General features: G+C 59.2%; 1 protein-coding gene across 1 annotated transcript in view; it reads left to right on the plus strand.

Annotated features, from left to right (window-relative positions):
- BSN (bassoon presynaptic cytomatrix protein) overlaps nucleotides 1-10,094 on the plus strand; it is an 89,729-nt gene extending 79,635 nt beyond the window's left edge. Inside the window, exons 6-12 of the mRNA XM_059940593.1 lie at nucleotides 1,409-3,485; nucleotides 3,791-4,602; nucleotides 4,730-4,829; nucleotides 5,380-5,511; nucleotides 5,765-5,819; nucleotides 6,197-6,289; nucleotides 8,501-10,094. Coding sequence (XP_059796576.1) covers nucleotides 1,409-3,485; nucleotides 3,791-4,602; nucleotides 4,730-4,829; nucleotides 5,380-5,511; nucleotides 5,765-5,805 — 3,162 coding nt within the window. The 3' untranslated portion in view covers nucleotides 5,806-5,819; nucleotides 6,197-6,289; nucleotides 8,501-10,094. The remainder of the gene's footprint in view (nucleotides 1-1,408; nucleotides 3,486-3,790; nucleotides 4,603-4,729; nucleotides 4,830-5,379; nucleotides 5,512-5,764; nucleotides 5,820-6,196; nucleotides 6,290-8,500) is intronic.
- Nucleotides 10,095-10,723: the final 629 nt, after the last annotated feature.

Genomic DNA, 10,723 nt, shown 5'->3' on the forward strand with positions numbered 1-10,723 from the left:
GGTGTGAGACCAAATGACAAAAGACAGACAACAGAGTGAGGGGTTCAAGGAGGGAAATTTATTCCATTCCATCAAAGGCCACCCTTCGTCCTGAGGTCTGGGGACACATTATCATTTCCTTTATGACATATGGTGAAAGTAGGTGGGAGGCTTTTTTTTTTTTTTTTAATTTTATTTATTTATTTTATTTATGGCTGTGTTGGGTCTTCGTTTCTGTGCGAGGGCTTTCTCTAGTTGTGGCAAGCGGGGGCCACTCTTCATCGCGGTGCACGGGCCTCTCACTGTCGCAGCCTCTCCTGTCGCGGAGCACAGGCTCCAGACGCGCAGGCTCAGTAATTGTGGCTCACGGGCCCAGCTGTTCTGCGGCATGTGGGATCTTCCCAGACCAGGGCTCGAACCCGTGTCCCCTGCATTGGCAGGCAGATTCTCAACCACTGCGCCACCAGGGAAGCCCAGGTGGGAGGCTTTTATGTAGTTTCTTGGCAAGGTAAAAGGTAAGAAGCCCGATGTCAGTCCCCAGTGTGTTTAGGGGATTTGGGTGGTCCATAAAACCCAGAGGCCTGGGAGGTAGAGACAATGGAAGGACCCAGGACAAAGCTTCTGGCAATGTGGACCTTGAGGCAATGTGGAGCCTTGGGCAGGTGAGGAGGACCCCATGGAGAGCATGTTAGGGAGCCCTGACTGGGAAGCCAGGTAGCCAGAGATAGGGCTGGAGAGGCCCTAGAGGAGTCTGGCAGCCTCAGAGAGCGGTAGGCTGACAGGGACGTGGAGGAGCTGGGGCCAGACCGAGGGCACAGTTTGACAGACGGTGGTACAGGGCCGCGGGAGGAGGAGAGTGGACAGGTGGCCGAACTGCATTTCACTTTAGAGACGAGGAGGGCAGGAGGCAGAAAAGACTCGGAGCCTGCAGCACCTGACATCCAGTCAGCATGCGCCCCCTGCCATGATCCTCTGGGAACCTGGTGGGCCCAGGACCCACTCCACTCCTGTCCATGGCCCTCCACTGCCCTTGGCCCCTGCCAGCTGCTAGGACCCAAACCCAGAGCCGTCAGACGTGTACTCTCCTCACCTCAGTACCCTCAGTGGGAGGCGGAGGGTGGCAAGCCTGTTGGAGACGTGCTGTGTGCCAGGCCAGTATTAGACACCAGCACAGAGGGGCATCTGCTGCTTCCTCCCGTCCCACTGTCCCGAGGTCTGGGGAGGAGAAGGCCTGTAAGATGATCACAGGCCCTCCCTCCAAGGCCAGTGGGTGGGCAGGGCAGGCCTCAAGGCTGCCTGATGAATCAGGGCACTGACAGTGTGGAGCCCAGCCCCTACCCCAGCCCAGGCCAGGGCTCTTCTACCCTGTGCCCTGCCAGGCCACCCACACCTTGGGTCTCAGTGCTGCCCGCCCTTCCCTCTGTCTCAGGTGTCGGCGCTGCCACCCAACGGCCTGGTCCGCAAGGTGAAGCGGACACTGCCTAGTCCCCCTCCAGAGGAGGCTCACCTGCCCCTGGCTGGCCAGGCTCCCCCACAGCTGTATGCGGCCAGCCTGCTGCAGCGTGGGCTGGTGGGGCCCACCGCTGTCCCTGCCACCAAGGCCAGCCTGCTCCGGGAGCTGGACCGGGACCTGCGGCTGGTGGAGCACGAGTCCACCAAGCTGCGCAAGAAGCAGGCAGAGCTGGACGAGGAGGAGAAGGAGATCGACGCCAAGCTCAAGTACCTGGAGCTGGGCATCACCCAGCGCAAAGAGTCTTTGGCCAGAGACCGGGGTGGCCGTGACTACCCGCCCTTGCGTGGTCTCAGTGAGCATCGCGACTACCTGTCAGACAGTGAGCTCAACCAGCTGCGGCTCCAGGGCTGTGCCTCTCCGGCTGGCCAGTACGCAGACTTCCCTGTCACTGCCGCTGCTCCTGCCACTCCCTCCGGCCCCACTGCTTTCCAGCAACCCCGGTTCCCACCTCCGGCGCCACAGTACGCTGCAGGCAGCGGTGGGCCAACACAGAATGGATTCCCAGCCCACCAGGCACCCACCTACCCTGGCCCCAGCACGTACCCAGCACCTGCCTTTCCTCCTGGCGCCAGTTACCCTGCTGAGCCTGGCCTGCCAAGCCAGCAGGCTTTCCGTCCCACAGGCCATTATACAGCCCAAACACCCATGCCAACCACACAGAGCACCCTTTACCCAGTCCCGACTGACAGCCGTACCCCCCACCAGAAGCCACGCCAGACATCACTAGCCGACTTGGAGCAGAAGGTGCCCACCAACTATGAGGTGATCGCCAGCCCTGTCGTGACCATGTCTTCAGCCTCGTCTGAAACCAGCTATAGTGGCCCAGCAGTAAGCAGCAGCTATGAACAAGGAAAGGCCCCTGAGCTGCCACGGGCCAGTGACCGTAGTGGTGTGAGCCTGAGCCCAGCCCCCACCTACCCCTCTGACTCACACTACACCAGCCTGGAGCAGAATGTCCCTCGGAACTATGTGATGATTGACGACATCAGTGAGCTGACCAAGGAGAGTGCTTCCACTGCCCCTGACAGCCAGAGGCTGGAGCCCCTGGGGCCGAGCAGCAGTGGGCGTCCAGGGAAAGAGCCAGGAGAACCAGGTGTCCTTGAGGGGCCCACACTGCCCTGCTGCTATACCAGAGGGGAGGAAGAATCCGAGGAGGACTCCTACGACCCCCGTGGGAAGAGCGGCCATCACAGGAGCGTGGAGAGCAATGGCCGACTAGCCAGCACCCACTATTACAGTGACAGTGACTACAGACACGGGGCTCGAGCAGAGAAGTATAGCCCAGGCCCCGTGGGGCCCAAGCATCCCTCCAAGAGCCTGGCCCCGGCTGCCGTCTCCTCAAAGCGCAGCAAGCACCGGAAGCAGGGCATGGAGCAAAAGATCTCCAAGTTCTCACCTATCGAAGAGGCCAAGGATGTAGAGTCAGACCTGGCCTCCTACCCCTCCCCTGCAGTCAGCAGCAGCCTGGCCTCTCGGGGCAGGAAGTTCCAGGACGAAATCACCTACGGGCTCAAGAAGAATGTGTATGAGCAGCAGAGGTACTACGGGGTGTCCAGCCGGGACCCAGTGGAGGAGGATGACCGCATGTACAGTGGGAGCAGCCGGTCCCAGGTGGCATCTGCATACAGCGGGGAGAAGCTCTCCAGCCATGACTTCAGTGGCCGGGCCAAGGGATACGAGCGGGAACGGGAGGCTGTGGAGCGACTTCAAAAAGCGGGCCCCAAGCCCTCATCTCTGAGCATGGCCCATGGCCGGACCCGGCCCCCCATGCGGAGCCAGGCCTCTGAAGAGGAGAGCCCCGTCAGCCCTTTGGGGCGGCCCCACCCTGCTGGGGGCACCCTCCCCCCGGGGGACACCTGCCCACAGTTCTGCTCCAGCCACTCCATGCCTGACGTCCAGGAGCACGTCAAGGATGGACCACGGGCCCACGCGTATAAGTGTGAGGAGGGCTACATCCTGGATGATTCCCACTGCGTAGTTTCCGACAGCGAAGGTAATGGCAGCTGGGGGTGATTTCTGCAGATGCTCAGCACCGGGGGGGCCTGCCCGCCCGTGGGGCCCTGAGCCCTGAGATGTCTCAGTGGGGCTGGCCTGGCGCCTCACCCAGTGGGCCCTGCTGCAGGCTGCCCTTCCTGCCTGCTGCACCCGCGCCCTGGCCCGGTTGTGGGAGGGGGCTGGGGCCTGGCATTACGCTTGTGGCTGTGGCGCCCACCCTCTGTTTTCCTTGCATGGCTTCAGCTGGGCCTCCCACTGCGGCCAGCCCGGGGGTTGATGGTGTTCTGTTTTTGGTCCCTGAAGCGTATCACCTGGGCCAGGAGGAGACAGACTGGTTTGATAAGCCCCGGGATGCCCGCTCTGACCGGTTCAGGCACCACGGGGGCCACGCAGTCTCCTCCTCCTCCCAGAAGCGAGGCCCTGCCAGGCACGGCTACCACGACTACGATGAGCCCCCCGAGGAGGGCCTGTGGCCACACGATGAGGGTGGCCTGGGCCGCCATGCTTCAGCCAAGGAACACCGACACCATGGTGACCACGGGCGGCACTCAGGCCGCCACACTGGCGAGGAGCCGGGCCGGCGTGCTGCCAAACCACACGTTCGAGACCTGAGTCGCCATGAGGCCCGGCCTCACCCTCAGCCCAGCCCTGCCCCAACCGTGCAGAAGAAGGGTCAGCCTGGGTACCCCAGCTCTGGTGAATATTCACAGCCATCCCGTGTTCCATCAGCTTACCATCATGCCTCTGAGAGCAAGAAGGGCTCCCGGCAGGCCCACTCAGGGCCTGCTGCACTGCAGCCAAAGCCAGAACTCCAGCTGCAGCCGCAAGGTCGGCAGGCAGCTCCAGGTCCACAGCAGTCACAGCCGCCTCCATCCAGGCAGACGCCCTCAGCAACAGCATCGCGCCAGCCGCAGACACAGCAGCAGCAGCAGCAGCAGCAGCAGCAGCAGCAGCAGGGTCTCGGGCTACAGCCTCTGCAGCAGGCCCCTTCGCAGGCCCGCCTGCAGCAGCAGGGCCAGCCAGCTGCCCGGGGTCCGGCCCCCGCTGCCAGCCAGCCAGCAGGGAAGCCTCAGCCAGGGCCCTCAACAGCCACAGGCCCCCAGCCATCAGGACCAGTAAGTAGGGCTCCAGTACGTGGATCCTCCCCAGGGTGGATGCTGGGACTGCAGCTTGGACAGCCCCTTGGTTCCAGGCTGGGCAGAGTTGACGGGCGGTAGCTCAGCTATGGGTTCTGTGTTGCAGCCGCGGGCAGAGCAGGCGAACGGCTCTAAAGGGACTGCCAAAGCACCCCAGCAGGGGAGACTTCCTCAGGCCCAGCCACCACCAGGACCTGGACCTGCAGGTGAGCCTGCCTTTGGACGCCCTTGGCTATGACCAAGAGTACCTGGGCTGCCCTCTCCCTGTGCTGACTGGCACCCTGAGCTCCCCTGCACTGCGTGCCTTCACTGCTCCCTGAGAAGGTGCCCAGTGCACTGAAGGCCTCCCCAGCAGAAACGAGCCTGGGGTTAGAATGAGCCAATGGGATCACCAGCACTGGGGCATTAGGGCCCAGGCAGCTCTGGGCAGGGAATCTCGAAGGTGCTGGTGATCACAGGGCCAGGACCATGGATTCTTACTGTCTCCTTCCTTCCCCTTCCCTTCTCTCCTCTGCCTTCTCATCTTCCTCTGCCTATTCCTCCCTTTCTCCCTCTTTATCTTCCTCAACCTCCTTTTTTCTGCTTCCTCCCACCCCTTTTCTTCCCACTCTTACCTTCCTCTCTTTATTTCTCTATCCTTCTCCTCACCCTCCACCTCACAGGGTACCTGTGAGATTTCCTCTCAGCTGCTCTCCCACTCAGACCCTGAAGAGCCAGGCCAAGCACAGCTTATGATGGTGGTTTCTTTACCCCTAGGCATGAAGGCTGGAGCCAAGCCTGGAGGGACCCCAGGGGCTCCTGCCGGCCAGCCAGGTGCCGACGGGGAGAGTGTGCTCTCCAAGATCCTCCCTGGTGGGGCAGCAGAGCAGGCCGGCAAGCTGACGGAAGGTACGCACTGCCTACAGCTAGGTCCAGGGTGGACGGCTGCTCCAGGGCCCTACTCTGGCAGAGGTCGGGTCTGGGGAATGGTTCTGGGCTCAGTCACCCAGGCACAGGCCAGCCCGAGGGCCCACCTGCTGTGGTCTAGTGGTTCTCTGGGTAGTCCCTGCCCCTTAGGCTGAGCTTGGCTTCACTGTGCCAAATGGCCTTGACTAGGAGGGAGCCTAGCCTGACTTCCTGACCTCTCCTTTTTCTGTCACAGCTGTGTCTGCTTTTGGCAAAAAATTCTCCTCCTTCTGGTGACCATGCCCTGCAGGGTGAGTATGAGCTGCCTGTACCCACCCTCCCCTGGGAAAGGCCTGAGGCGCTCGAGTCGGGGCTCTTAAGTCCTGCGGGGTCTTCTGGGAGGAATGTGGTCTTCAGTAGTGGGTGATGTGGCCAGAGCTGCAGTGTCCTTCCCCTATGAGAGTGGGAGGAGGAAGAGGAAGAGGGACCCTGTGCGCAGAGGTCCCAACATGGGGCCAACACAGTAGAGGTCCCCAGCAAAGGGAAGCCAAGGCCAACATCCCTTTGTCCTTTTCTACCACCCCTTAGCCCCCAGCAGGGCTCCTAAAGCTATGAGTTGACATTAGGTTGTAGGTGGGTCCCCCTGGGATACAGCTCCTCCCAGCCCTCCTCTGTAAATGCTCCCCAGGCTCTTGAGGAAATGAAGGGAGATGATATCATTGCTGTGGAAAAATCTCTGGAGTCAGAGGCCTGGGCGCAGCTCTGGACTCTGCGTATAACAGTGAGTATCAGGACTAGGGTTGGGTGGGGCAGAGGAGGGAGTGAAGGGCCAAGGCCTGGCTGACCAGACTGACCCAGTTCCTATAAGTGTGAACTAGGAGGGACCTGGTGGGCTTCCTTCAGCTAGGATGGGCCCAGCTGCTACCTGGGAGGCAGAGACAACTGAGCTGGCTGAGGTGACTCAGGTAGTAACCTTGGGAAAGGGCCCGGCAGAGCCAACCGTGCCCCACAACTTGGGGTCTGTACACTGGGCACTGATTCCAAAGCCCCATCCCTGAGGCCTAGTGCTGGTACCTTTGCTCCAGACATTCAGATGAGGCTGGAGTCCTCAAACCCTGGAGAGCTTAGCAGCCCTTGGTGTGACGTCAAGATACAATTGGCTTCACAGGCTGAGTTCAAGACCTGCAAGGTGGAAAAGCAGAATGAGTGGAGAGGCAGACAGGAAAGGGATGGAGCGGAAAGGGAGGTCACCCAGACATGAGTCTCAGCTCCAGACCAGGTCAGCCCAGGGAGAGAGTGGAAGGGCCTCAGGATGGGAGCCCTGGCTCTCTCTGGGCTGCAATGGCCAAAGCAGGATCCGAAGCCTCTGCCTAGAGCCTCCTCTGGACCTGGCCTTGCCTCTGGGCGGGAAGGAGGAAGCGGTACATCATGCAGGATGGCGGGGAGGGTAGGCCGGCTGTTGGTGCTGCTCTGCGCGCAGCCAGGGACCACCTCCTCCCATTCCATAGCCTTGGGGTCCTCTTCCTACCCCGCCTTTGCGAATTCTACTGTTAAGAGTATGGAGGTGTGGGTGCTTCTCATGGTGAGCAGGCGTGTGTTTGGCAGGGCCAGGCACTCAACAAGCAAATCACGAGGGAGCGCTGGGGCCAGCAAGGGCCTTTGCCCAGGCCTGGCCTGCTTGTGGGAGAGAGCTGGGTGCAGTGCCAAAAGGGCCACCTATCTCTGGAGGACTAGCGGGGAAACTGGAAAGGTCCAGTTTCCCATCCATTTATTCATTTATTCAATAAATGTTTGTCAGGCCCTAGGTAGGTGCTGGGCCCTGTTCTGAGTTCTGGGGATCCAGCAGGGAACAAGACCAAGTCCCTGCCCTCTGAAGCTGACAGCCCGTTAAGAGGGGGAGAGAATAAATAAGTTTTTAAAAAATGAGATTAAAAGATAATTTCTTAAGGTTGTAAGTGTTCTGAAGCCAGGGAAGCAGGATTATGGCACGGAGGGGGCCACTCTAGAGAAAGTGGTCCATGATAGGTAAGGCTCAAGGAAGGAGAAGAGGCTGTTGTGGGATGTGCCCAGTGAGGGAACAGCACCCGCAGAGGCTCTGATGAGACAGATAGGCCTCAGGGACAGACAAAAGGCCAGCACAGCTAGAGCCACAGAGGAGGGGAGAGATGGTCGGGGTGATGTCGGGGCGGGGGGGCAGGAGCCAGCTGGGGTGGGCTTTGTAGGCGAAAGTAAAGAGCCCAGAATTTATTCTAATTAGAGTAGCCACAGTGCAGCACCTCAGTGTTCTTCCTGCCTTCACCCCATGACAGCGGGCTCCCTGACACTTTCCCACCCAGCTGGATGTTTCCTCTGAGTTGCCCTGAAACAGATATGAAATCAGAAGTTGTGCTGAAGGGAGGGGAAAGAGGGGCAGCCCATGGACCAGGTCTATGGTAGGACCCACCTTGGGTGTAGGGCCAGGGCAGTGTCACTAGGGAGGGAAAGGGACCACTGGCATGGTTCCTTTTGTTCTGTGTCCTGTCACACGATGTGCGTGGGCTACTGAGACCACTAACTTTGTAATTAAAAGAATCACCCTCAAGCTCTGGCATTTGGCTGATTGGGCCAAGCGGTCAGTGCTTCTGTGAGTGTCTATCTCCTGGTGTCTTTTGTGGAAATTTCAGAAGTGGGCTGGGAGAGGCTCGTTGTTTTAAACAAAATCCCATCTCCCTCACTCTTAAGAAACAAAAAGCAACTTGTGTTAAAGAAATGGCCCTTCCTGGCCAACCTGATTCTTTCTTCCTGATCTTCTCTTTATGACCTCAAACCTGCCCAAGCACCCCTCTCCCCCAGCCTCAGTGGGGTGGGATCCCATGGGTGAGGAGGAGCCAGGCCGTCAGCATGTGGCAGACAGCTGGAAGGAGTGTGGGCGGGAAGCAGCTGTCCACAGTTCTTGACAAAATTCTTCTGTCTTTCCTGTTTCCTTCCCCCCTCCCTCCTTTTCTCCTCCAAGCATCTACAATCTGGCAAACCTTGGCCCAAAGACTCACACCAGGTGGGACGTGGCAGGCGGGCCTCAGTTGAGGACGGGATGTTTTCTAACAGCAGCTGCCGGGGTGAAACATCTGTTGGTCAAGTGGGACCATTGGCCCAGGGGGACCTGTGATTGTCTTTCCAGAGACCCTGCTCTCCTCAGGGCACCACCTTCAAGGCGTAGCCGTCGTTGGGAGGCAGGAACCCTCTCTGCAGGCCCTGCCACACGGCAGTCTTGCTGCTCTTCCCACAGCCGCCTTCTGCGGCCTGGCCAGCCAGGCTACCAATGCGTTATACACAGAGTTTGGGCGCGCGCAGCCTGTTTTTGACGGACACTGCCCTCCCTCCACAATGCCAGAAGTTTTTCCACAGCCTTGGAGAGGGGCTTTGACTGAGGGCTGGGGGCCCCGGGCTCTGTTTCCTTCACATTCCAGCTGGCTCAGATCCCTCTGTGGCCACAGGGCCCTGCCCCCTTCACCCTGCCCCCTGGGTGACACCGGAGCAGACTTCCATGTGGCTAGCGTGGGATTGGGAGAACTTTACAAACATTAGGACCTAACACTGTCTCATCGCTGAAATAAGAGGCCATAGCACCGAAAAGCAGCGTGGGCGCTGGCTGAGGCTTCTCCCAGTCCGTGGGTGGCCGCGTGCTAGCACGCCCGCCACTATCTTCAAAGCCATCACCCCCAGTCATCGTGAGCATCCCAGCGGCACCACCATTGTCTCGACCAGCCGGCTCCTCGTTCGTACACCTGGGGATTTCTTTTGATTTCAAGAACAGCCTTAATCATTTCAGTTTGATTTAAGTGTATACCTCATAAACATTGTTCTTTTATTTCTCCCCCGACCCTTTCTCTCTTCGCTCTCTCGGCTCACCTCCTTGCCTCTCCCCTCCACCACCACCTTGTGACTGATGGTTTGGTTCCCTCTCTGCTCTGCCCCTGCTCAGCACAGGGAGAATATTGACTTAGAAGCAATAGTGGGCAGCAGGCCACCAAGAGCACAACCCCAGGGCGGGGTCTAGGGAGGCCCCTCAGCCCGCCTCTGTTTACCGTGCAACTCCAGTCCTTCTTAAGCCATCACCAGTGGACATGCTCAGAGCAGAGGGGCCAGGGCTTCTGCCAGCCAAGGGAAGGGCCCAGGGCCCTGCGCTGGGGAGTGTGGCGCTGTCCATCCACCTGGTGGACTGGGCGGTGTTCCTCCCTGAGGCCCTTCCCTTAGGGGCCTCCCTTCACCTTGGGCACAGCCACAAGTCTCATCTCTAACGTTCTATGCAATGAAATATAAACCCTCAAAGACAACTGTTAATATTTATTAAATTCCGTGTTATGTATAAGGAGTTAATTGCAAACCTGCAATTGAGAAACTGGATAGATATGCTCATATCAAACCCCTCGCTCCCTTCCCCCTCCCCCGCTCCCACCGTGTGTGTGAAATTCTCAGTCTGTGGCATGTTCGACCTGTGGCAGGACTCGCTGCTGCCAGGCGAGTCACCGCCTGTCCCGCAGTGGAGCATGCACAGCTCGCAGCCTCTTTGCACGATTTCATCCATTTTCAATGCTCGACCCTCTTGCTTGGAGTTCTTTTTGTCTCAGAACCTCTCCTTCAGGAGTGCTTCTAGCTAACTTCTGCACGAGCTAGTGAGGACCCGCCGGAATTGCTGCCCAAGCATGCCAGGCTGTGGGCCCGGCAGGACAAGGCCCCACACCCCCTGCAGGTTTCTCTGACCAAGATGTCTCTGAGGAGACACGTGGTGGGAGCCCGCACAGGATGTGTGCGTGTGAACATTCTGAAGGTTTGCTGTAGGATTTCCATCTGTAAGTCACTCCCCCACTTACCCAAGCCCTGAGCCAGAGACATCTGGCCGCCCCTTCCCAGCGGGGCACTGCTCAAGAGCAGAGCTGGGCTGCGTCTGTAGCCAGAGAGACAGAGGCCAAGGGTAGGGCCCAGCTCCTGACTGCACCTCTCCGTGCCTCTCCTTTGTGGCTGGGAGGCTCAAAGGTCTGTGAGCCAGGAGATCTGGCCAGGGGGCCAGAGAGTGCTCAGGAAGAGCTGGAGTTTTGGCATTTGTGGTGAGGACAGCTGACAGTGTCATCTTTGATCAGAGTGCCTATTCACATAGACAGTGGCTTCAAGCTGAGTTTCTTGGGAAGCTTCTCAATAACAAAACTTACAGAAGGTTCTGTTGTGACACTCTCTGCAT

The sequence above is a fragment of the Balaenoptera ricei genome, chromosome 11, assembly GCF_028023285.1.
Source record: "Balaenoptera ricei isolate mBalRic1 chromosome 11, mBalRic1.hap2, whole genome shotgun sequence".
Taxonomy (NCBI): Eukaryota; Metazoa; Chordata; class Mammalia; order Artiodactyla; family Balaenopteridae; genus Balaenoptera; species Balaenoptera ricei.